This window comes from Protomyctophum bolini (genome assembly GCF_963924005.1).
Source record: "Protomyctophum bolini genome assembly, chromosome: 16".
Classification (NCBI taxonomy): Eukaryota; Metazoa; Chordata; class Actinopteri; order Myctophiformes; family Myctophidae; genus Protomyctophum; species Protomyctophum bolini.
In genome coordinates this window covers 18,874,670-18,902,169 of record NC_137877.1, presented here as the reverse complement: position 1 = coordinate 18,902,169, position 27,500 = coordinate 18,874,670, and the positions used below count along the sequence as shown (strand labels likewise).

Here is a 27,500-nt window from a genome sequence, read left to right as displayed (position 1 = left end):
GTCTCGCCGTTGTCACACCACACCACCACACGGAACCTAGGGTCCAGACGGCGTTCCAGTGACAGTGACCAGACACTGTGAAGACATCATGACGGACCCTCTGGTCGCTGCCATTGACCAGGGGACCAGCTCCACAAGGTTTCTGGTGAGGAGTTCATCAATGAACTAAAATATCCATAATGCTGTTCTGGCAGACTGGCACTATAAATGCACTATAACTGCGAGACGAGAGTGAGTCAGTTTACGTTATTTGGTTCTATATCTGCTTCCCTTTGGTTCCATGCTGCAGCTGTACACTGCTGGCTGGAGTAACACATACATTCATTTATTTAACACACTGACGGACGGGCGTCTGGTCTGACGGACACGCCGGGCCGAGGATTTATAGTACCAACAATGAACCAGGCTAGTTGGATTGAGCTCATGGTCAGCTAAGGTGATGTGATAATAGATGTATGGTGCGCCCTCTACCGGCTCAGCAGATACACAGCATGTAGTGTAAAGTGTACTGTAGTGTAGAACAGTGGTTCCCAATGTGGGGTCCGGGGACCCCTAGGCGTCCTTGAGAGAGTTCCAGGGGGTATACAAAGTGTACAAATGGACCATAAACTGGTTCCATTTGTACACATTTGTACAGTTAAATTAACATTGATTTTACAATATTTAATTGGGGGTCCCAGAGATAGAAATGCCATTAAAGACCCCCAGTCTGTGTAGCGGCTGTAGCCTAATCCATGTCAAACTGGAGGTAATTGAAATTAAACAGGTTGAGAATCACTGCTAGAGCCGTAAAAATCGTCTCTTATGGGGGTCCCTGTCATATATTTTCAAATGGGGGTCTGCGGGATAATTGGTGTCAATTTGCGGGTCCTTGACACGAAAAAGTTTGGGAACCACTGGTGTAGAAGACTTAATTCAGTGTAACGTGCTTTAAGTCTGACCTTTTTAAATACAAATTAGGATTTTGTTAGCCATGTTTGGAACCTCACCCACCGTGATAGTGGAGCTAAGATTTTGTGCAACTTGTTTAAAATGTTGGGCATTGATTGGTTAGTGGATTTATTGATTGATTGATTGATTGGTTGGTTGGTTGATTGATTGATTGATTGAAAAATGTATTTTCAGTTTGTAGAATGAGTACAGTTCAAACTAAAGGGCCTTTGAGGTGCATGGTATCCATGGGGTGCATCGTGCATGCATAGTTGAAGAAACCTTGTATGAGGGCTCCTGTTAGGGTCTTCAATGCATTTCTGTTGACCAGTAAGGAGATCCTGTAGGCTACAGGTGTAGAAGAGTGTAGAACACTCATTAATATTTAATTAAAAGTTAATTCGGTGTAAAGTGTTGGGTGTTTACTGTTGGCTACCAGACAAGGCACCCCCTCCTCCTAGTGTGTTAAATAGCTCTATATTCTGATAGTAATTGATTGATGTGAACTCATTGATTGAACCAAACTCATATACATAGCCTACAGTAGTGGTTCCCAAAGTGGGGTCCCCCAGGGGTCCTTGAGGGAGTTCCAGGGGGTCCCCAGCTACATGATGGTTTGGAACCAAATGGATCCTTATGGGTCTGTAACTCTGAGAGTGTACAATTGGATCGGGTCCATTTGGTTCCATTTGTACACTCTCAGAGTTAAATTAACATTGATTTTACAATATAAATTGAGGGTCCCAGAGATAGGGTCCCATTAAATGGGGGCCCGTAGAGACTAATGCATGTCAAACTGGCGGTCCTTGAAATTAAATGGGTTGAGGATCACTGCTAGAGCCGTACAACTGTTCTCTTATGGGGGTCCCTGGCATATCTCTTCAAATGGGGGTCCGTGGGCTAATTAGTGTCAATTTGGGGGTCCTTGACATGAAAATTGTAATTAGAAGTCAAGAAACCAAAATGTTTTTCTTTTGTCTTGAAGGGGCATGTTTTGTTTTTACCTCTGAGTCACTGACACTAAAATCTGATGTTTTAATTTGAGATTTGAAAAGAAAGAAGTCAAGAAACCAAATAAAGCGAGCAGATGCAATTGCAATTGGGGAGTTCTATGAAACTGACATCATCACATGAACAAGTATTTGCTTAAAGAGAAAGAAGTATTTATTAAAGAGCTGGAGAGACAGGGAAGACCTCTGTTACTGAACACTTTATAGCAATTATTAGGATATACTATCACAATATAATAGAGCTTTAGCGTTTTAACGAAACATTTTTGTCTTAACCAAACAACACCACTTACACCACCTTTATAATACTTCTCCTGAGCCGTATCTGTAGGTTACTGACCTGGATTTACCATTATCTTTTTTGAGTCCCGTGAAATTGTAAACATGATCTTTGTCGTTTTGAATGAAAGTCCAGTCCTTATAAGGGAAGCTGAAGCTGTTCAGTAGATTGTGGAAATTTCTCTTACATTTTGTCAAGTGGAAGATTGTCTGTTTTGACATTACAGCCAGACTGATATATATCTATCAGTTTGGCGGTATCTGTGCCTGTAGATTGTGTGTGAGATTGTAGATAAGATTCAGTTCATGTGTTTATTTAGTTGTTTGCTTGTGTATCAAACATGGGTCACATCGGCAATCAGTTGGTCCAGCTAGTCTCTTCAAAATCAAGATCGGCATCAGGCTCCGAAATCTGGCATGCCACCTGTTTGAACTCAGTGAAGCTCTGGTGTGTAATAAAGTATAAAGGTGAATCACGCACATCACGCACATCGACTGGAACAGTGTCAGTCCAGTCACATGACCTGTGCTCTCCTAAGGTTGTGCAAGGAGTCACAAGGTGTGTGTGTGTGTGTGTGTGTGTGTGTGTGTGTGTGTGTGTGTGTGTGTGTGTGTGACGTTTCGATGTATTTATGTCAGGGTACTAGGTTTGGAATACCCTGACACTGACAATTTAATTGACAACATACAAGAAGGTTAAAATGGTGTGTGTGTGTGTGTGTGTGTGTGTGTGTGTGTGTGTGTGTGTGCGTGTGTGACGTTTCGATTTATTTATGTCAGGGTATGAGGTTGGAATACCCTGACACTGACAATTTATTTGATAACATACAAGAAGGTTAAAAAGGTGTGTGTATGTGTGTGTGTGTGTGTGTGTGTGTGTGTGTGTGTGTGTGTGTGTGTGTGTGTGTGTGTGTGTGTGTGTGTGTGTGTGTGTGTGTGTGTGTGTGTGTGTGCGTGTGTGTGTGTGCGTGTGCGTGCATGTGTGTGTGCGTGTGTGTGTCTATTGGACAGCAGACGATAGAACACTGTGTTAATTCTCTGAGCTCATTACTGCAGAAATTTAACCTCATTAGTGTGTTACATCCTATTCCTTCCCCCTCATTGTGACAGACAGTTATCTGGTTAACCTCAGCAGTGTGTTATATCATATTCCTTCCCCCACACACTCTAGTAGGAAACCTACTTACTTTACTTGATTTGTTTATTTAATTTAGATGGGACAATGCATATTAATGGACATTACATAAATGCAGTGTAAATACACCGGATTTAGCAAAAATGCAAATTTTCCCCACATAAAACAAAACAAGGAAACAGTACGACACATTAGGAAACAAAGCATTTAAAAACGTCTTTATTTCATGGCTTATTCTCCTGAGTTGCAGAAGGATTATTTAACACTGAGGATTTGACTTCAGGCTGTGCAGGAAATATATTTTATATAGGCCTACTGTAGTTTGCTTTTTTTACAAACCTCACATTTTCTTAGCCTGTTCTTAATGTATTATGTATGTAACAGTCCAAAACAGGGAACGATCAGTTATTCATTCCGGTTAATATATTAGGCTATTATTGTCAGAGGTATCGGCACAGTAGATGTTGTGGGCCGGTAAGCCGGTATGTTGATAATCTGTCCAATATTAAACTTAGATATCTCTCTCCCGTCATGTGCTCATCATGGTGTTGTGGGTTTGAATGTCCATAGTGACCTTTGGTGGGAGCCATGAGGTCTTCATTTGTATTTTGGGTCTTTATTTAGACATTCAGGATGTTATGTGAGATGTGTGCCAACTCATCCTGGATTGATTTGCGTGCCAACTCTCCCTGGGTTGAGATGCGTGCCAACTCTCCCTGATTGGGTTGGCACACATTGATCTCCTGCTTTTGTTTTCTGTCCCTTTGCACTGCCCGTGTGTCTCTGATGTCTAATATATTGGTTCTCAAATATTTTCATGTCGAGGACCCTGGAGTCTGGCGTCTCTGGACCCCCACATTGATTATGTATTTGGCCACGGATCCCTATCTGAAAATACTTTGTGCCAGGGAGGGACCCCCAGAAGAGTTTTGTTTAAAATATGTTAAAAAATAGGCTATGAATAAAATAAAAACATATCAAAACACAACCATATCAGATATCACTATATCGCAATTGTGACACGCTGTGTAGATAGTAGAAGAATAAAATATGATTAGAGTGGTTAAACTGATTGTTCTATATTGGGTGTGTCGCGACCCACAGGTTAAGAACAACTGCTTTAAAATACTGTGATGTGCACTGTGAGTACAGCAGAGAGAGTTTTCAGCGAAGAGATTTGCTGTAGGGTGGGAAAATGTTTAGCAGATTCTAAGGTTTAAGTGGTTAATGGATGTGGATGAAGCACGTGCCATAAATGAACCGTGGTGCGATCACATAGCGGCGTGATCAAAGAGAGTCGTGACTCTGTCGATGGCCTCTCTGTAAACACACACAAGGTGACTCCAGTGTTTCATTGACCTCGTATGGCTACTCAGCAATGCAGTCAGTGGTTCTCAAAGTGGGGTCCGGGGGTCAGGGGCCCTGGAATTCTTTTTTTAAACATAGCATCAAAGTAGCCTCGGTCCCAGCCTTACTCATCTGCGAAGAGAAAAGCCTGGTCACAACCTAAGGCAGAGAGTGCATAGCCGGAAGTGTTGGGCCGGAACATCCATCTTTTTTCCCCCCGATACGATACACTTGTTTCATACACGGAGAACGTAAACAGATTTGTAAAGCGTCAACGTCATTTCCTTGAGCTATACTTCCGCCCAAATCCCGGTACTTCTGCCAAATTAAAACAGGCTCAAAAAATCGTCAGTGATGTTACCCATGTTCTAAATGGCGAGTTTGTACTTCTGCCCTCTGGGAGAAGATACAAAGAACCAAAGTGGAAGTACATCAGATTTAAAAAATCGTTTGTACCAGCATCAACTAAGATGTTGAACGAGGCTCTGAAACAGCAGTAACTGCGTGAGGCTAGATTATCCACATGTGTGCAATTGTGTAATGTTGTGTCTCCCTCTGTAATGTATTTTTGTTGTCATTGATGTTTTATGTGTGGTTGTAGCTGGGGTCAAAGCCCAAGATAAATTTCCCTTGTGGACAATAAAGTTTACCTTGACCTTGACCTTGAAATTCCAGCATTGCACTCTACAACAGCGTGGGTGTTGCCCAGCGTGGCATCAAAGTATTTTTTTACCACTTTAACCTTTAAATCTCTAGCTATTTAAAAAAGAAATCTTATTTAGGGGTACCTCACAATACTTTGATAATATTTGGAATCTATCGATGTCACTTCAGTTTAATCATTTAGACCCTCTAGACCTGAGTTAAACTGTACTTGGTGCATTCTTTTTCAGCCTATAGCATGGCAAGTCGGCTATTTTTGGTGAATGTTCCACTCAGGAATGTTGGGAGTGGTTAGTTATTAATACCAGTGCTCTCTCTACTCCTAACCTCTGTCCCCTGCAGGTGTTCAACGCTAAAACAGCAGAGCTGATCAGCCACCATCAGGTGGAGATCAAACAGAGCTTCCCTAAAGAGGGGTGAGTTCACACCTGTTGGCCTGGCCTAAAATGTAAATGGCCTAAAACATTTTTAAGTGGTGCAAACCACTTCCTTAAGTGAGTATGTGTGTGGGTAGCTGGCTGGCTGGCTGGCTGGCTATGAGCATGAAAACAGCATGGTTGTTTTTCACCACCTGTGCGCAACCTAACACACACACAAACACACACGCACATATTAACTGTATAGTGATTTCTGGTGTGCCAATACAGTACAGTACAGTAGAGGGTACAGTCGAGCCAGTTTCGGGCTCACCAGAATCGGGCCGGCACCCTGGGTGCGTTCCTGTGGGTCTGGACCCCCCCCCCCCCCCGGGGACCCCCACACAGAGTTGCACCACTTACTTCACATGGGTGTGATTTTTTCCCCTTCATTGAGTTTGACCTTTTAAGCTAGGTACTGTACAACAATAAGACCATTATTGTTATTACAGTAGTAAACTATTGGTCAAATAATAATGATGGTATCTTTGAGTTAATGATTCAACTGAAACATGTGCCCAAGGGGGCACGGTGGCACAGTTGGTAGTGCTGTCGCCTCACAGCTAGAAGGTCCTGGGTTCGGGACACTGTGGGCGCTGGCGGCGTGTTTCCTCCACGTCATCAGTGCCCATACCCGAAGACGGGGTTAGCGAAAGGGCCTTTCTGTGTGGAGTTTGCATGTTCTCCCCGTGTCCCGTAGGGTAGGTACCCTCACAAAAAACATGCTGGTCTCTAAACTGCCTCCCCCTGGCCAGCCGGGGCGCCTGATGGAGGGGAAAGGAACTGGTTGGAATAACGTGTTCCTTCCACGCGCTACGACGCTACGTCCAACCAGGGAAACTCCCCCCTGTCAGGTGCAAAGGAGGAACTTGGACACTCAGGCATGAAGGAAGCATGAGTTCAAGTCCGTTACTCCTCCCCAGGTTTGCGGAGGGTGTGTAGATCCCAGGATCACATTAGATGATTGACACAGGGGTGAAAAATGGGTTAAAAAATATATTTAAAAAAGAATGTGCCCAATAGCATTTGTATTGTCATGTATTGTTGTATTGGATGCTGTGTTTCTCTATATTATGTTTAAGAATAGAGCTGTATGACATGCATTCTCCCATAGATACATCCACACACAACACAACCTTAGTATTATGTAAATAAAGATCAAACCATTATTGCGTTTGGTAAGTGTACATCACATGTTCAATGTTTATGCGTGCGTGTGTATGCGTGCGTTTCATGTTTAAATCAGATGGGTGGAGGAGGATCCTATGGAGATAATCCAGTCAGTGTACGAGTGTCTGGAGAGAACCTGTGAGAAACTGGGACAACTCAAGATTGATGTATCCAATATAAAAGGTTTGGGGTGCGTGTGCATGCGTGCGTGTGTGTGTATTATAGTTTGTGTCAGTGTTTTACGACAGCTAGCAGTCTACAGTACATGTAAGTCGCTCAGAGTTCTCTACCTATTTATATGTCTAGTGACATCTATTTTCATTCAATGTAATGGCTAGAACTGGGTGTAAACAATGTTGGTCCCATTTTTAACCAGATGTTGAAAATCAATGTACCGTAGTAAAGTTCATGTCTTTCACTCTGTCCTTGCACTTTGTCAACCCATCTGTGTGGATAGCACGTTGTGTGGATAGCTAGATGTGATTGTGTGTGTTTTGTCTCCTCAGCGGTGGGAGTGACCAATCAGCGGGAGACAACCTTGGTTTGGGACAAGAAGACAGGAGAGCCTCTGTACAATGCTATCGGTGAGTCTGGGGGTCCAGATTGGGGCTGCCGTCAAATGCACATAATGAAATGCACATAATATGGAGTCAAATGGACATAATATTGAGTCAAATTCACATATATGTAATATATTTTGTAGATCTGCTAGCTTTGCTATTTTAGAATTTGAATCCTGAAATCCAAAAGATTTTCCACCTGACACAGACGATATACTGTATCTGCTGCTTATATTTTTCTGAATGGAAGTGACGTGTGTGTGTGTGTGTGTGTGTGTGTGTGTGTGTGTGTGTGTGTGTGTGTGTGTGTGTGTGTGTGTGTGTGTGTGTGTGCGCGCGCGTGCGCACTGCAGTGTGGTTGGACATGCGGACTCAGTCAACCGTAGAGAGACTCATCAACAGAACGCCTGGCAGAAACAAGGACCACCTCAAGGTTGGAATATCACCTTTTGTTCATTGTTTTTTAAATGATAGATTATTACCTGCTGTCGCAATTATTACATTGTGTGTGTGTGTGTGTGTGTGTGTGTGTGTGTGTGTGTGTGTGTGTGTGTGTGCAGCATAAGACAGGTCTTCCTATAAGCACATACTTCAGCGCAGTGAAGCTGCGATGGATGATGGATAACGTGGAGGAAGTGAGACAGGCGGTGGCGGAGCAGAGAGCCATGTTCGGCACCGTCGACTCCTGGATCATCTGGGTACGCAACGCAGGCAAATACGTCATTTATATATACAAAAATATATGTAGTCCCACACCACAACTGCAACGGTAGTGGGTGATCGATATCGTTTGATCCAAATGTGTGGCCAGGCGCGTGGCCAGAATGTTGCCTCTCGCAATTTTCAAATGCTTCCGTCATACAGTCTGAAGAACGGAAGCGACCATGAGTAAACGATAAAGCGGATGTGACACATCCCATCACTTGGTGCTGTGGCAAAAACAAGTCGTACTCAAAGCAAACTATCCGCGCACAAATAACATGAATCTCCCGCTCGTTTGACTCTGGTCCCGTCTCGTTTGTGTTTCCAATGGGACAACAGTTCCGTGAGCATCGTGATTGGTCGAATATCTTTCTGGTCTGAGCAGCAGAGACAGCTTCTGTTACTCGGCTCTCGGGAGCTGTAATTCCAGACTGTATATAGCATTCCGAGATATACTTTCAGAGCGATTTCTGACATAATTATCGGTTTTCGCTATAGTTAGCATCATGCTTGGTTGTGAACGCTGAACGGACCATATTAATGTGTCTTTTATTTTGCATATTCAGTGTCTGACAGGAGGCAGAGACGGAGGGGTCCACTGTACGGATGTCTCCAACGCCAGTCGTACCATGCTCTTCAACATCCATGACCTGGAATGGGACCCCGAGCTCTGCAGGTATCCTACCATAGAGCTATAAAGGATACCGAACCGGAGCGTTAGCCCCCCATCCCGAGCGGAAGTTTAGCCTAGCCCCGGCAGGGCTGTAGCTGACGTTTTTGTTGCCCTACGCACAACTATCTTCTACTATCCTACAGATATATTAGTGGTTCCCAAACACTGGTTTGGGACCTATTTGTGGGTCGAGGACACCTTTTTATGGGTCCCTTTTATTATTTTGTTCGTTTCCTTTCCGTCTTAATGTATTTTTAGTACTGCTTTAATAAAGGTTAGTAGGTACCAAGTGCATTTACTCAAGTACTGTACTAGTTTTACTTTACATGTGTATGTCCTTTTTCAATGCTCAATGCTTTTACTCCACTGGCATCAAAATATTCTTCAATTTCTAAACATAAAAGTGAAACGCTTTCAAATTAATTCATCAAAATCCTTCAAAATATGATCTGATCTACACGCTCTCAACGCTTTGTGAGCTTGTACTGCAGTACAGACGTGCCATTCCAACTCTTCCTGCTTATATTTTCCTGAAGGTGTTCTGAAAATGCATGTTTTCCCTGCCGGTTTTATTCACTGATTAGCTTTCCTATTCTGCTGCTTTGCTACTGAAAGGTATCCAGCAGAGGAACTCTATTTATTCAGGGAATCTGAATAGAATTAACATAATAACACCTTGTCAGTAGGCTACTTTAATAAATGTACTTAATAGTTACCTTCCAACACTGGTAATAACACATAGTAACAAAATAATATGTCTGTTTTCAGATACTTTGATGTTCCCATTGAAATCCTCCCTAACGTTAGAAGCTCTTCTGAAATCTATGGGTGGATGGTACGTTCATAAACCCTCGTGTGTGTGTGTGTGTGTGTGTGTGTGTGTGTGTGTGTGTGTGTGTGTGTGTGTGTGTGTGTGTGTGTGTGTGTGTGTGTGTGTGTGTGTGTGTGTGTGTGTGTGTGTGTGTGTGTGTGTGTGTGTGTGTGTGTGTGTGTGTGTGTGTGTGTGTGTGTGTGTGTGCGTGTGTGTGTGTGTGTCTCTGTCTCTGTCTCTGTGTCTGTCTGTTTGTTTTGGGGACAGATTCGCATGTGTTTGACTTCACTACATACTTCCAACCACCAGCGTTTGTTGGGACAGGGTTGTCAATCACTCCAAAATTACGTCATTCAGAACTTTGTTTGACTGTTCCTGCACATCCGAAATGTTCTTTTTTTTGTGACCAACTTTTTTTTTTTTTTTTTAAGAACCCGGGGTTAGCACAGACATTACAGGAGAGGGAAACAACAATGATGTATACATCATACATAATACATGTTTCTTTTTCTAACAAAACAAATATGATGGAATCCAAAACAAAACGTGGCAATGATGTTGAAACAGACAAACATGGATGGATCAGACTTTGTTTACAAGTACAAGTACAAGTATTCAACCTAACGGAGTCCTGATTTAACCTTCTGTGCCGCTGTGAGTAGGGCTTGGATGGAATCTGTCCTTGCTCCCTGTGCTCGAGCACTGGAAACCTCCAAACTCAAGACGTCATAGAAGGATAACTTCCAACGGTGGATACTGAGGTTATGGGGCGGTTTCCATCTCTCACATCCGAAATGTTCTGACTATCCAAAAGAAGTTTGGACGGTGTGATTGGCCAGCAGTTTTCAGACGTTCAAGGTTGCCACAATAGTCTTTAAAATTGTTTTGTTGCAAAGAGTAGTTGCATTGGTGTGGTTTGGGCCTAAGATTTTGAGTCGACTAACACTAGACTAAGAATATATATAAATATATATTCACTTTAGTATTGATTATCTCTGTGAAGCATGTAGTGGCCTTTGGAGGAGGACAGTAAAGTCTCCAATAAGGAAAACAACATTTTTTTTTTTAAACATATGTTTATTCATTTTCTTTATATTACACTTATTATTATAAGTATTTTCAACAATTGACATATATTTCCCCCCCCCCCCCCACATCCCTCTGGCAGCACAAATACAAACAAAATCTTATCACGAAATGAATTGACAATAATAAATACAAAACAAAAATAAATAAATAATGACAAAACGAAAAATAAAACGAAAAACGAAAATAAAACACATTACATACAGTTAAACAAACAGATTCACAATGTCCATCACAGTTCCCTACCCCCACCCCCCAGCTGACTACTCAGTTCAGCTGACTACTCAGTTAGGAAAACAACATTATGGTTACAGTGTCATAAAATAAGATGTATCTCATTAACCCTGTTCTGAACTGATAAAGACAGTAAAGATTATAAAAGACTGTAAAAGTCTGACCCAAGAAGAAGTCTAAAACTCCTTTGATCTGTCAGGGAAATTAAATGTTGCTGTCAGGCAACATCTTGTATAACAACTTGTATGTCGATATTTCGTAAAACGAACACCCTATTAGCTTTAAGTGAAAGTAGTTACGTTTGTCTGTGGGTTTTACAAATATTTACTTCTGACTAAATGCTTTGGAACACAGGTTATTTCATAAGCTATCTGACTTTTTTTCTGAATTATCTTAGCAGCAGACCTGAACTGTACTCTCCTGTGGTTTTTGATACAAACTGTAAATAAAGTTTTCAATCAATCGCACGCGACGGTAAACGAATGTTCGCAGCGTTTGTTTATTGATGTGTGTGTCAATAAAAAAGTGAACATGTTGAGTACAAGCTCAACATTTCTACAAGCGAGCTTGTAGATCTGCTATTTTCAAAATATTTTTATACATTTGAAAACCTGAAATGGGACATTCTGCACAATGAGTATTTTTACTTTTGGTGCTCTTAAGTACATTTCGATGCCAATAGTATTATTTCTATACTGCAGTATTGATTATTTTACAGTACAGTAAAACATTTGGGTACAGATTCACTTTTACTAGTTGTTTTTTGGATCATTCACTGCGTTCCTCTGTTTTCTTCTTGCAGAAATCCGGTTCTCTGGAAGGCGTTCCCATCTCAGGGGTAAGAGAACGTCTCATTTCAACAAATTTCACACATTACATAGTGTTGATTTTGACAGAAAACTTTGTTATAGTTTTAGTCAATTACAGAGGAGTCAAAAAGGTTTGAGATCCACTGGTCTAGGTGACCAGTCTTGTGTTACTTTCTAGGTAGAGTACAGATGTGTGACAGTGCATACTGTAGGTAGAGAGTAAAGATGTGTGACAGTGTCTAGGTAGAGTACAGATGTATGACAGTGTCTAGGTAGAGTACAGATGTGTGACAGTGTCTACTGTAGGTAGAGAGTACAGATGTGTGACAGTGTCTAGGAGGTAGAATACAGATGTGTGACAGTGTCTAGGTAGAGTACAGATGTGTGACAGTGTCTAGGTAGAGTACAGATGTGTGACAGTGTCTAGGTAGAGTACAGATGTGTGACAGTGTCTAGGTAGAGTACAGATGTGTGACAGTGTCTACTGTAGGTATAGAGTACAGATGTGTGACAGTGTCTACTGTAGGTATAGAGTACAGATGTGTGACAGTGTCTAGGTAGAGTACAGATGTGTGACAGTGTCTACTGTAGGTATAGAGTACAGATGTGTGACAGTGTCTAGGTAGAGTACAGATGTGTGACAGTGTCTAGGTAGAGTACAGATGTGTGACAGTGTCTACTGTAGGTATAGAGTACAGATGTGTGACAGTGTCTACTGTAGGTATAGAGTACAGATGTGTGACAGTGTCTAGGTAGAGTACAGATGTGTGACAGTGTCTAGGTAGAGTACAGATGTGTGACAGTGTCTAGGTAGAGTACAGATGTGTGACAGTGTCTAGGTAGAGTACAGATGTGTGACAGTGTCTAGGTAGAGTACAGATGTGTGACAGTGTCTACTGTAGGTATAGAGTACAGATGTGTGACAGTGTCTAGGTAGAGTACAGATGTGTGACAGTGTCTAGGTAGAGTACAGATGTGTGACAGTGTCTAGGTAGAGTACAGATGTGTGACAGTGTCTAGGTAGAGTACAGATGTGTGACAGTGTCTACTGTAGGTATAGAGTACAGATGTGTGACAGTGTCTAGGTAGAGTACAGATGTGTGACAGTGTCTAGGTAGAGTACAGATGTGTGACAGTGTCTAGGTAGAGTACAGATGTGTGACAGTGTCTACTGTAGGTATAGAGTACAGATGTGTGACAGTGTCTACTGTAGGTATAGAGTACAGATGTGTGACAGTGTCTAGGTAGAGTACAGATGTGTGACAGTGTCTACTGTAGGTATAGAGTACAGATGTGTGACAGTGTCTAGGTAGAGTACAGATGTGTGACAGTGTCTAGGTAGAGTACAGATGTGTGACAGTGTCTACTGTAGGTATAGAGTACAGATGTGTGACAGTGTCTAGGTAGAGTACAGATGTGTGACAGTGTCTAGGTAGAGTACAGATGTGTGACAGTGTCTAGGTAGAGTACAGATGTTTGACAGTGTCTACTCTAGGTATAGAGTACAGATGTGTGATATGGTCTAGGAGGTAGAGTACAGATGTGTGTGTGACAGATGTGTCTTCTCGTCGTGACAGTGTCTAGGTGACCAGTCAGCAGCTCTGGTTGGTCAGATGTGCTTCAACAACGGCCAGGCCAAAAACACGTAAGCTATCCGACTGACTCCATTTATCTCCCTCACAAGCATTTAATTCCAGTACTGTACTTAAAAACATCATCAGGGTGGTGCTGCCGACGTATTTCAGCAACGATTGTACTCTATTTCAGTAGTAAAATAAGGCGCCCCCAAGGGGGTGCAGGCGTTTATCCAACATACCAAACATCCGACAGTCATTAGTCCGACAACATGTCGCTCCTGACATGCGTTGCCGGTTACAAATCACCCATGCTGCGGGTTACAAATCACCCATGCTGCGCGTTACAAATCACCCATGCTGCGGGTTACAAATCACCTGTGGTGTCCGTGTGCGGTTAGGGTTAGGTTAGTGTTTGGGTAGGGTACTCTTGGTATGTCGGAACAAGTGTGTTTGTGTGTCCATGCATGCGAGTCCATTACCATTCCTGCTGAATGTTGGTAAAGACGGCTGTCTGTTTACAATATAGGTGTGTTGAGTTGAGTTTCTATCCTGTAAGATGATGACTCGAGTTATATTATTTACATTAAGACTTGAATTTTTTATTTTTTTTATTACTTTATTTGACAGGGACAAAGCGCATTAATCAACATGTCAGTTTTCACATCAATGTAAATGGGCCAGAGTTAGCCGAAGCTAAATTTCATCTGTAGTCCCTGGGCAGGCTCTTAAAAAAAAAAAGAATGATAAAAAAGAAGAACAAAGTGTAGGGCGCCTGCACACAACACCATGCGCTGATGCCATGTGTGCATATGTGCAAGCACCCAACACTACGTCCATACAAAACACAATACAATACAGATAAAAGAAGGACAAAGTGTAGTGTGCCTGCACACAACACCATGCGTTGATGCCATGTGTGCATATGTGCAAGCACCCAACACTACGTCCATACAAAAACACAATACAGTACAGGAACAGATCGACATGGTACAGGGGACAGAACAACGGCAAGTGAAGTGAGAAATGACACCGGTGATGAATACTAAAAAGTGCTGATAGTTAGTTACTCATGATTACAAATTTGAGTTGTTTTTAGCCACCTTTTCAGGTTGGATTTGAAGGTCAGATAGTTGGAGGTCTCTCTTAATTCTGTGGGGAGACTGTTCCAGTGATGGGAGGCTCTAACAGAGAAGACTGTTTTACCAAACACACTACGTCTGATTGGCACTTTACAGTCCCCTCTGGTAGTTGCCCTTGTTGTTCTGTCACCACTGTCCGTTCGATCTATGAACTGTTTCAGTGGTGGAGGTGCAAGTCCATTTAAGATCTTAAAAATGAGGCAGGCATCTGCAAAGTGTTTAAAGCCGTCAAAATTAAATAAATTGTACTTTTTAACTATATGGCAGTGGTGGTAACGGTTGGGCTTTTGATCCAGTGTTTTTAATGTCTGTCTGTAAAGTGATTCTATGGGTTTTAAAGTTGTCTGATTTGTCTGTGACCAGGTTGTGAAACAGTAGGTTATGTGTGAAAAAATCATAGCATGCATGAAGAGTTTGGCTGCATCTGTTGTTAGATATGGTCTTATGTGTCTGAAATTGGATAAATTGAATTTGATTTTATTGGCTACATTTTTAACATGCTTTTTAAATGTCAAGTTTGAGTCTAGTGTAATTCCAAGATATTTAAATTCTGATACTACCTGAATAACCTCATCTTGTCTGTCTGTCTGTCTTGTTGTGTGAAGGTACGGGACCGGCTGCTTCCTGCTCAAAAACACAGGCACCAAGGTGAGACACAGTGGTGGAAACAGTAGGCTACTCACACATTTATCAATCAATCAATCAGAAATGCAATGTAGAAACTCTACAAGTAAAGTAAGAGTAAAAGTACAAAGGTATTAGGCTATGTTTGTCTCTGAGGTGAAGTGGAGTAGAAGTAAAAGTATAGAACATTGGAAATACTCCTGTAATAAGTAAAAACTAAGTAAAAATAAAAAAATCTCAAACTTTTACTTAAGTACACTACTTAATTACTTTATACTGGTGAGATGTATCGACTCACACACACATAAAAACAATAATGTTATTATTAGTGTAAGTGGGAGTTTGCTGTGATTTTGTGCAACATGTTTCGAAGTTGGACTACAAACATGGCCTCTTTCCTCTATGCTGTCCCCTTCCATTTGACTGCAAACATGGCCTCTCTCCTCTCTGCTGTCCCCTTCCATTGGACTACAAACATGGCCTCTTTCCTCTCTGCTGTCCCCTTCCATTTGACTGCAAACATGGCCTCTCTCCTCTCTGCTGTCCCCTTCCATTTGACTGCAAACATGGCCTCTCTCCTCTCTGCTGTCCCCTTCCATTTGACTGCAAACATGGCCTCTCTCCTCTCTGCTGTCCCCTTTCATTTGACTGCAAACATGGCCTCTCTCCTCTCTGCTGTCCCCTTTCATTTGACTGCAAACATGGCCTCTCTCCTCTCTGCTGTCCCCTTCCATTGGACTACAAACATGGCCTCTTTCCTCTCTGCTGTCCCCTTCCATTTGACTGCAAACATGGCCTCTCTCCTCTCTGCTGTCCCCTTCCATCGGATTGCAAACATGGCCTCTCTCCTCTCTGCTGTCCCCTTTCATTTGACTGCAAACATGGCCTCTCTCCTCTCTGCTGTGTCCCCTTTCATTTGACTGCAAACATGGCCTCTCTCCTCTCTGCTGTCCCCTTCCATCGGATTGCAAACATGGCCTCTCTCCTCTCTGCTCTCCCCTCCCAGCCTGTGATGTCGGAACACGGCCTGCTGACCACGGTAGCCTACAAACTGGGGAAGGACCGGCCAGCATGCTACGCACTAGAGGTGTGTACCAACCTACCCGGGTACCAAGTTTTGATGTTGTTCCTGAAATGTATCATACAATTTGAATATAGGATGAATCTACAAATCTAAGCTTGTCCCTGGCATGAAATATTTTCAGATGGGGTTCGGTGGCCAAATACAAAACTAATTTGGAGGTCCTAGAAACGATGAAAACGTTTTGCGAACCACTTAAATTAAAGGGTCTGTCCTGAAATCAGGATCTCACACCCATAGACATAGAAAGGTAGACGCCTCCTTCGGCTCTGGGGTTTATATATGTGCAAAAGTGAGGGCAAGCTTCCGCCATCGGTGCTTCACTAGTCTTGCGTAGCTAGACAACAATTGCGAGAGGCAAGCGTCTGGCAACGCGAGACTAGTGCTTCACAGAAGCTTCCGCCTGCATCACAGAGCAGACGTCCCGGAAATGACACGCTGTAATGATTGGCCACTGGTCACTTGAGTGGCAGCATGGCTTCCGCCCTCACGTCGATACACATGGCTCAAACGAACTACAGCGGCCAATGAGTTACCGCGGTAACAAAAAGCCCTAGTTGTTTCAGGGTGCTGACCTGTGATGGTTGTTTTAGGGTTCTGTGGCCATAGCAGGGGCTGTGGTGCGGTGGCTGAAGGATAACATGGGGATCGTCCAGTCCACCTCAGAGATAGGTAACTAACTACAATTTAGCAGAGATGTCCCCGATCATGTTTTGTTTCTCCCGATCTGATTCCGATCATTTGATTTTGAGTATCTAGCTGATACAGATTTTTCCCTATCCGATATTTATGTTTTTATAGAACACTTGTGCCATATTACAATAGTACAATATCCCAAATCACAGACGATATTCAGTCTAATATCATCAAGTAGGCCCTGATTTCCGATCACATGATCGGATCAGGAGAATCCTACTCTTAATCCAGAGCGATTTACAGTTAGCAAGAACAACACAAGGTAATACATAAAATGCTCCTTAATTTGTATCATCATAGATTAGTTTTCATTAGTCGATTAGTTTTATCAACAAAATCAATTCTGATTCATATTAGAAGACAATGATTATAGATTCCCCTCCTCCTTCTCTCTCTCTCTCTCTCTCTCTCTCTCTCTCTCTCTCTCTCCCTGCAGAGCAGCTAGCAGCAGCAGTAGGAACGTCGTACGGGTGTTATTTTGTCCCAGCGTTCTCTGGACTGTATGCGCCATACTGGGAGCCCAGCGCCAGGGGGTGAGACAGCTCAATCTCTGCAGATGACACAATTTACACACAGTGTTGATTTCGTCTACTGTCTGTGATGAAAAATGTCCATTCAACAATGGCTTCCATCAATGCTAACTTTCCAGGAATGTAAATCCTGCAGTTTCTATTAGCTTGGATTCCCCCATCGACAATGTCACTTGCAGGCTGGTTTCTGAACTGTCCACAGCCCTACTCTGAGACACATAACAGAGTAAACGGTACCATATATAATGAGCATTAGTGAGGACCAATCAGGTGAAGTAAACCTTGAAGATGCTTTGCTACAAGCACAATCTTCTAGAGCTACTTACAGGTGTTGCAAGTTCCTCCTCTTGCTGGTAATCCTTGGTGGCAGGATGGTCTGAGCATTAAGAGTACCAGCTGGGAGCTGAAGATACAGTATGTTGAAAATGGGTGAAGTCCTTTAACCCATTGGTTCCCAACTCTTTTATACTGAAGTACTACCTAAGAAAATATTTGGCTCTCCATGTACCACTTGTGTGTGACACTATTGTATGATAGTAGTAGGGCATTAATTTACAAACAAACAAAAACAATTAAAAAATGTAATAAAGTTGAAACATGAAGATATTGCGGTTTGCGTCCAACAGCAACAATATAGGATAGTTAAAATCTACAATGACGCCTTCCCAGATTGAATGGTATAAACTATAAAGTAAATAATCAGGGCACTTCTTCTCGTGTAGGATCATCTGTGGCCTGACCCAGTTCACCAACAGGAACCACCTGGCGTTCGCTGCGCTGGAGGCCGTCTGCTTCCAGACCAGAGAGGTGAGTTTAGAGACACATTTACACAACATGGAGGCCGTCTGCTTCCAGACCAGAGAGGTGAGTTTAGAGACACATTTACACAACATGGAGGCCGTCTGCTTCCAGACCAGAGAGGTGAGTTAGTTAGAGACACATTTACACAACATGGAGGCCGTCTGCTTCCAGACCAGAGAGGTGAGTTTAGAGACACATTTACACAACATGGAGGCCGTCTGCTTCCAGACCAGAGAGGTGAGTTTAGAGACACATTTACACAACATGGAGGTCGTCTGCTTCCAGACCAGAGAGGTGAGTTTAGAGACACATTTACACAACATGGAGGCCGTCTGCTTCCAGACCAGAGAGGTGAGTTTAGAGACACATTTACACAACATGGAGGCCGTCTGCTTCCAGACCAGAGAGGTGAGTTAGTTAGAGACACATTTACACAACATGGAGGCCGTCTGCTTCCAGACCAGAGAGGTGAGTTAGTTAGAGACACATTTACACAACATGGAGGCCGTCTGCTTCCAGACCAGAGAGGTGAGTTTAGAGACACATTTACACAACATGGAGGCCGTCTGCTTCCAGACCAGAGAGGTGAGTTAGTTAGAGACACATTTACACAACATGGAGGTCGTCTGCTTCCAGACCAGAGAGGTGAGTTTAGAGACACATTTACACAACATGGAGGCCGTCTGCTTCCAGACCAGAGAGGTGAGTTTAGAGACACATTTACACAACATTGATATGGCCTTGATTGGTCGCCCTTACTACTTTGGAGGGGGTGAAATCCAGGCAGATTGGCAGATTTATGGCAGATTTGTCTAGTTTCCAGGTTAGTCAGATGGGTGGGCTGCGTGCATTTTCATAGCATGTTCACTTAAATGATCAATCTTGGTGCATTACAGCTTTTCACCTTTTCACCTCTGTTATGAGTCTGTCTGTCTGTCTGTCTGTCTGTGACACTTTGTCCTTAATTACTCAGTACACCGTAACACCATCTAGTCGAGACAACACACGGCCCTGAGACTTCATATATGACTCTATAACTTTCACATATTGCTCCATATATGACTCAATGTCTGAGATAATAGTGCAATTCTGTTGGTCAAAGGTCAGGAAGTTTGGTTATTGACTAACTCGTGTGTGTCTCAGATCCTAGATGCTATGAACCAGGACAGTGGAGTTCCTCTCACTCAGCTGAGGGTGAGTTTGTGTGTGTTCTTCTGCATTTTCTTATTTGACCTTTATTTAACCAGTAAAAACACATTGAGAGACAAAATCTCTTTTTCAAGTGAGAACTTGCCAATCCTTGGTGGCAGCATTACGAGGCAGTAATACAATTTTACTTCAATGCATCATCGTGATCATCCATGATACACAATAAGTATGTACACAAACTTCAGGGGACTTTCCAAGGCCAATTTGAGTCTGCTCTGCGACCAGGGACCCGGAAGCTATTTATATCTTAGACCCTGATGTAAACAAGTCTTAGTGCTTTTGTTTGGTCTCATCCTCGTAGCATTTTTGTATTGTTGAATTGTCTCCATTCTACATACTGTGAATACAATGTAATACTGTCTGTCTGTCTGTCTGTCTGTCTGTCTGTCTGTCTGTCTGTCTGTCTGTCTGTCTGTCTGTCTGTCTGTCTGTCTGTCTGTCTGTCTGTCTGTCTGTCTGTCTGTCTGTCTGTCTGTCTGTCTGTCTGTTAGGTGGATGGAGGCATGACGAGTAACAAACTGTTAATGCAGCTGCAAGCTGATATACTATGCATGCCTGTTGGTAAGATTCAAGATAACACACACACTCACACACACACACACACACACACACACACACACACACACACACACACACACACACACACACACACACACACACACAAAAATGAACATGAAATGGATGCATAGTTACGCAATGTAAAAAAGCAGTCCCAAATCCCAATAATGTTGATGTCCTCTATGTTGAAGAATAGTAAAGAAACGTGTGTGTGTGTGTGTGTGTGTGTGTGTGTGTGTGTGTGTGTGTGTGTGTGTGTCTGTGTGTTTTTGCATACGTGTGTGCGTGCAGTTCGTCCCACCATGGCAGAGACCACCGCTCTGGGTGTGGCCATTGCGGCGGGGTCGGCGGAGGGGGTGGAGGTCTGGAGTAACAATCCTGATCATCTACCTGACGTAGACACGGAGAAATACCATCCTCAGATCAACCCTGAAGGTAGGACGACACCACCACCTCACTGTACAGTGTCACAGACACCGCCACCTCACTGTACAGTGTCACGTCCTACAGTAGAACATGTATATATTTGTTTCCAGTCGCTCCAATCGCTTCACATTGGTCGCACAGGTCAGTGTTGGCGGTCAGTTCAGTTGGAACTGGATGAATAAAACCAAACAGCCATAACATTTCTGGGGTTCTGGACAACATCAACGCTGATTTTCTGTCAGGGCGCGATGCCTGGAGTTGGGGGGATGCGAAGGTCGCTTCAGTTGGATTTATCCAGCCAGGGTGAAGATACCAGGCGGCCGTTTGCTTCGTTTACGTCGCCCGGCTTTCACGTCTTTGGGTCTTTGTATGTAATCACAAGCTCTAACTATTCAAGTCTGAAAGCAGTCTGAAGGTATCACAACACCACCTCACTGTATACAATACCAGTCTCAGATCAGTTTGATTACTAAACTAAACTATGACAATAAATGCTGGTTGACTACCTTTTTTCACTAATGAAAACTAAATAAAAACTAAGCTATGACTAAAAATATTGTCTCCACTTAAGCCTTCGGCCTGGTGCAGACAATAATGGATAGTTGCAGACCATGCCAGACAGTGTTCACAAGCCTGGCATGGAATTACATGGTTATTGATCCAGTAGCTCACACTACCACCAAGTGGAAAGATTTAGTCATTAAACTATCTCAGCATCATGTAGATTTATAGGATCCACAAACCAGATTTCAAAGAATTGTCCAGATGACCGTGTGTGAATTCAATATGTTATCTTAAAAGCAGATAATATTTAACATTTCCCAACCTGGGAGAAACTTTGTTATTGTTATTTGCAAAGTTTTGCGTTAGTGTCAAAACTTCCTGCCGTAGTCTGAAGTCTAACCCTAGCATACAAGCCCCTAGCACTTCACTCTCCATGATCCCTTTCTACCACTTTTGACTGACCAAGATATGGCGACCAAGCAGACATGTGACTTGGTCACTTGTTCTCGTGTCTTTTGTTTGTTTCTTAAGTTTGTTTTTCTTGACCACAGATGTGCATGTTATTTAGCCAGATGTGTCATCTGTCTCTAAACTTTAGACAGATGCAGAGGCTTATTGTTTACCTGGTATCCTATATCAAATGTACAGGATGTTATTTAGATCAGTGGTTCCCAAACTTCTTCATGTCAAGGACCCCCAAATTGACACTCATTAGCCGGCGGACGCCCATTCGAAAATATATGCCAAGGAAGCCCCATATTTAAGAGAAGATTTTTACGGCTCTGGCAGGGATTTTCACAGATTCTTTGTTTCAAGGACCCCCCGGTTTGACCTGAATTAGGCTACAGTCTACGGACCCCCATTAAATGGCATTTTAATGTCTGTCTGTCTGTCTGTCTGTCTGTCTGTCTGTCTGTCTGTCTGTCTGTCTGTCTGTCTGTGTCTGTCTGTCTGTCGGCCTGTCTGCCTGCCTGCCTGCCTGCCTGCCTGGCACAGAGAGTGAGTTCCGGTTTTCTCGATGGAAGAAGGCTGTCCAGAGGGCCATGAACTGGGAGACCACAGAAGAGCCCTGTGACTCCAACAACGGTACAAACACCACCCACACAACCCTGTTACCCTTTACTACGAGAGTGTAATGTAATGATACATCCACGCCCTGTTATGTTAGCTTAAATCATGATAATATATTATTCTGTGTTCTCTTCAATAATAATATGGTTGCTGTCCAAAACTGTTACTTTTCAGAAGTAGTTATTATTTTTGCTCCTCTCAATACTTTTCATTGATTCATTATTTGTAAACCACTTTCATTATTTTTGATACTTTTGTGCGACACTCTTGTGCGACAATTTATTTATGAAAAAAGTTGAAATATGGAGATTGGAGATACAGGGTTCCTGCCCGGCAACCGCGATGTTACTGTTTTCATGAGTCATCACAGCTTTGACCGTAGCCTTAAGAACACATTTCTTATCATCACAGCTGTGACCGTAGCCTTAAAGGAGAGTTCCGGACAACTCGTTGTATTACTGTAATATGATGACGATAATCCATTGATCACTGGAAAATTAGCAAAAGAAAAGAAAATTAATCCATGCTGAGCGTTCCTCAGCGTTTTACCCGCACGGGCGGTCAAACGCTAGATCTCTTCTTTGGGTTGTCCGGAACTCTCATTTAAATACACATTTCTTATTAAAGGTAGGGTAAATTATATATATCATTTACCCTATATTATCTGTATAATAATTTTATTTCTTTTAAAGGTTAAATCACTATATGATAGTAATCATTGCTATAGAGTATTTGTTCAGTAAGATCAATCAATCAAGACAGAGTAGCCATTTATTCTATTTGTTCCAGCTCCAATTGTGTCTGCTCCTTTCGTTGTGTCATCACCAAGTTTATCTGTATCCTGACTGAGTTCTCTATCCCGATTGGATCAAATTGGAGTGTTTACTCTATAGCAATAATTACCATCAAAATATAGAGATATTTTAACACGGTTGCTGAACAAACACTCTATAGCAATGAGTAATATCACAAATGTATACGTAGAGCTTTTTAACACTTAATTTTAACCACAGAAAATCACTTACCCTATCTTGAAGAACAGTGGGTGAATGAGGCACTATTTATTCTTCTTCTGAATCATAATACTAATACTAATAATCATGATCATAATCATAATAACCATCCGCAGGTTTAGCAGAGAAGGTGACCGGCTCTCCGTGGGGGGTCCCCTCCAGGCCTCCCTCCAGCAGGGTGGACCACTAAGGTCCGATAATTATAATTATGAATAAACATGCATGCTAACAACGTCACCATACTAACGTGCACCGCTGGACAGTAGTACCTTTACTCTTTTGTGTTACCTTTACTTTACTTACTAAATCGGATTACTTCTTCAACAGAAGACACATTAGCAGCTAATGTGTCTTCTTAACCCATTCAAACCAAGGAAGCTTAGAGAAGGAAAGGTCATGGTCACGTGACTGTGCTGCGCCAAGACTCTTTCATGGGAGCCAAATCTCGCACCGGAAGTTACATGAATACATGGCAGTGAATGGAGCCAGCTTCACCAGCTCAACATGAACCATTGAGACCTGTGTCATATAATCGGTTCAGGAATATGAAAGAAGTCACATCAAAGTTTGTTTTCTAATCACTTGCTTTTTGATGTGCACAGAGTGCACAATACATCATTTTATTTGAGGATCTAAACAGCAGCAGGTATTGTTTCTGTTTCGGAGGTATCACGAGATGTGGCTGCCAGACAGGAAACGGCAGACAGTCTCGCGATACTTGGCACGTTCAGAAACATACTTTTTGCTCTTTAGATACCTCAATAAGATTACACAGTGTACACATCGAAAATGAACACAGCAGACAACAATGTGTTACAATGTGTTACATGTGTTCATTCATGAGCTGGTCTCTCACTGACTCCAATGCATTCCACCGAACTTCCGGGTATAGTTTGGCTCCCATGGTGCGTCGAATCTGCCGTCCAGAATTGCATGATAGCGAAAATGACGTTGGTGACCTTACCTCCATTCCATCTACCTTGATTCAAACCAGGAAAGCACCTGTGTAACTAACCTGACTCTGCCAGATGGGGGCAATATTGAAGTAGCTTGTGAAACAAGAGTGAAGCAAGCTTCTTCCATCTGGCGGAGTCAGGTTACTGTGTAATCAACCACTTATTCGAAAATAGCAGATGTACAATCTCATATTTTTGTGACAAATCTTTGTTTGTAAGTTTTCTGAAAAACAAAAGGGTTTCCTGTCCATATAGAGCACTTCGCCCATTATCAACCATGGTCCTAACCAATGCTCAGTGGTGGAAAAGGTACTCCATTTCCATACTACATTTTTTATTTAAGTAAAAGTATACATTATTTCAATACTCAATACTCTGTTACAAGTAGAAGTCCAGAATTTGTTTAGTAGCCTAATATTCATTTAGAATTTGTTTAGTACTAATTTTGCAGAATGTCCCATTTAAAGTTTTCAAATGTAATAAAAACCTTTGAAAATAGTAGATCTACATCATGTCACGCCAAGCACATTTTAAATACCGGACTTGTAACGAGAAGATGAGTATGTCTAGATTGTGGTTTTGACAGCTCAGTACTTTTCCCAGCACTGCTAGGTTGTCTAAACTGTCCACAGCCCTCCTCTGAGACACAGAGTGAGGAGACAGGTTTTATAAACTGTCCACAGCACTCCTCGGTTTTCTAAACTGTCCACAGGCCTCCTCTGAGACACAGAGCGAGTAGACAGGTTTTCTGAACAGAGTGAATAGACAGAAAAGGGTGTCTTCATTATACTGAGCTTAGTGAGGTACCAATTATATATGTTGAAAATGGGCGAATCGCTCCCTCGAGGATTTGGCTTGTTGTTGGCCGACGGTTGCATCACTGGGCATAACTAACTCTGTGTGTGTGTGTGTGTGTGTGTGTGTGTGTGTGTGTGTGTGTGTGTGTGTGTGTGTGTGTGTGTGTGTGTGTGTGTGTGTGTGTGTGTGTGTGTGTGTGTGTGTGTGTGTGTGTGTGTGTGTGTGTGTGTGTGTGTGTGTGTGTGTGTGCGTGCTTGCATAAGAGTACACATGGGCATGCATGTTGCCCCATCAGCATGCTTCACGTCGACAACATATTTAATGCTGCAATCTTGTATGTCCTATACCTGGTATTTGAACCAGGTCCCACATTTCTACCGTTACTGTATACACACGACTACAGTATGGTCTATTGTGCTTAGACCTTCATGCAATACGTCTTGTCAACAACCTGTGTCCACAGCATATACTGTAAAAGTCTTGATAGAAGTTAGTTATAGTGTATACAAAAACAGTTATTGACTACATCTATGTAACGTCTATCCAGGCTTGTGTGTGCACTAGTACTGTGCACCCCAGACAGTTTTTAAGTTGCTTGACTCAATGTCTATATATTTTATATAAATGTGATCAGACACGCCCATGTACTTCCTATATAAACCTGTTCTTCTACTTAAAACTCTGTTTTAACCATGTTAAAGCCAGTCCGAACCAATGCAACTCCTTGCAACTGCAATTTTGGGATAATGGCTGCAAGGAGTTGCATCATATGGCACGTTGCAAGCAGTTGACTCATCGCATGTTGCAAGGAGTTGTATCGCAAGTCATTGGGTGTGGAGTATGTGGACTGTACAGTTCTGGTGACTGTAATACTGTCCTAATGCTAAGTTTTTTATCTTTTATGTAGCCCCTCCTATGTCCAGCTTTAAGAGTGCGTGTAAACACAAACACATTGTCCTGACTCCACACACAAATATTAAATGCCATTGATAATGAATGGCCAGTTTTGAGTGTTTGTGTAAAGACAAACATTGCGTAAACACAAACATTGAAGACGAAGGTGAAGACGCAAATTCTAATTGGCCAGAATTAGATGATGTATGGTGATAAGAGCGCCCCTCACTTCACATGGGTGTGATTTTTTTAGGTAAAAAATGAAATGCCAACTAAAACTAAAAATGAATTAATAATGATCACCTCACGCATTAGAAGGATAATATCACTCACCAGAACCAGGGACGTAGGCCTATGTTTCAATGTGCCTCGCATGTTTCAAATGGAGTTTGATGTTGAATGGGCTTAGAGCAGGGGTCTTCAACAGGGGGTCCGAGACCTCAGTGTCAATGTTACTAGAGGTGGGCCGCCAATATTTGTGTGATAGGATTTCCTTTTATTTTCTTATTTGTTTTAGGGACCACCTGCATTGCTTTGGAAGATCACATCATATGGCAGCCTAATCTATGGACTTTGAGGATATAATACAATGTTTGTTTAGAGCACTTATGACGTAAATCGTTTACCAGGCAAGTCTAGGGACTATTAGACAGAAGTCTAATGTCCGACTATTGCTCAGTGGGATGTTTGTTTAGTTTATTGACGGTTTAAGTGCATAAATGTCTTAAAATACACATCAACATGAACCAACACTGAGCATAGTGCTGTCAAACATGTCCATGAAGCTATCTATGAAATCTAATGAAAAAGTGAAATCTGCAACACAATTTTATAGATCGATTATATCCCTCCTTGGTCTCTCTCTCAGCCAAGGGGGTCCCTGCTTCATCTCTCTCTCAGCCAAGGGGGTCCTTGCTTCATCTCTCTCTCAGCCAAAGGGTCCTTGCTTCATCTCTCTCTCAGCCAAGGCGGTCCTTGCTTCATCTCTCTCTCAGCCAAGGGGGTCCCTGCTTCATCTATCTCTCAGCCAAAGGGTCCTTGCTTCATCTCTCTCTCAGCCAAGGGGGTCCTTGCTTCATCTCTCTCTCAGCCAAAGGGTCCTTGGCCTGAAAAACGTTGAAGACCCCTGGTTTATTAGGAAGGGGGCGTGTCTATGAACATCAAATGTCTAAACATTTAATATAATATCTAAATATTGAATCAAGCATCTTGTAAACCATCTGGATTTGCACACAAAAGCCAGAGTATGTTAAAATTATCCCCAGAAGTGTTTAAAAGAGAAACACCACTTTAATTGATTCATATCACCCAGCCATCAGGTTTGAAGTAACTTCTCTCTCCTTTCTCCACAGATCACCAGAAATAACACCGTCGCCATGGACACATGGAGGATTATTATGGGATGTTTACTGGAAGTGAACAGTACTCTATTATCTACTGTGATACTTAATGGCTTCTGTTGAAGAGAAGCTTGACACATTATTAGTATTATTAATTATTATTATTATGCCAGGATTGACACTGTGCCATGACCCAACTTGTGCCATCTTCAGTTTAACCACTTTCACCTTGGCGTCCCAGTTTTAAGGCCAGTCCACGACGATGCAACTCCTTGTAACATTCATCCCCAATGGCAGTTGCAAGATGTTTGCATTGCCTTAAAACAGTTTTGTAGCAACTGCCATTGGGGATAGTAGTTGCATGTTGCAAGGAGTTGCGTGGCGAATCCTTGGTGCGGTTTGGGCTTAAAACAGGGCATGAATGGCTGAAGCTCAATGAGCTTCTGAAGAAATAACCA

General features: G+C 42.4%; 1 protein-coding gene across 2 annotated transcripts; it reads left to right on the top strand.

The window, feature by feature from the left end:
- LOC308330262 (glycerol kinase-like) lies at positions 1-27,500 on the top strand. Of its 2 annotated transcripts, XM_080785077.1 has the most exons (21): positions 1-145; positions 5,707-5,780; positions 7,027-7,133; positions 7,457-7,534; positions 7,864-7,943; positions 8,071-8,208; positions 8,779-8,888; positions 9,654-9,720; positions 11,819-11,854; positions 13,403-13,470; positions 15,147-15,189; positions 16,172-16,252; positions 16,840-16,918; positions 17,379-17,475; positions 18,195-18,279; positions 19,417-19,467; positions 19,974-20,043; positions 20,332-20,475; positions 21,967-22,056; positions 23,171-23,245; positions 27,055-27,500. In XM_080785077.1, the coding sequence occupies exons 1-20, from the start codon at positions 89-91 to the stop codon at positions 23,242-23,244; spliced, it is 1,629 nt and encodes a 542-aa protein (XP_080641203.1). In that variant the 5' UTR covers positions 1-88; the 3' UTR covers position 23,245; positions 27,055-27,500. The 2 variants fall into 2 exon arrangements, with proteins under 2 accessions (XP_080641203.1, XP_080641204.1); XM_080785078.1 differs by lacking the exon at positions 23,171-23,245.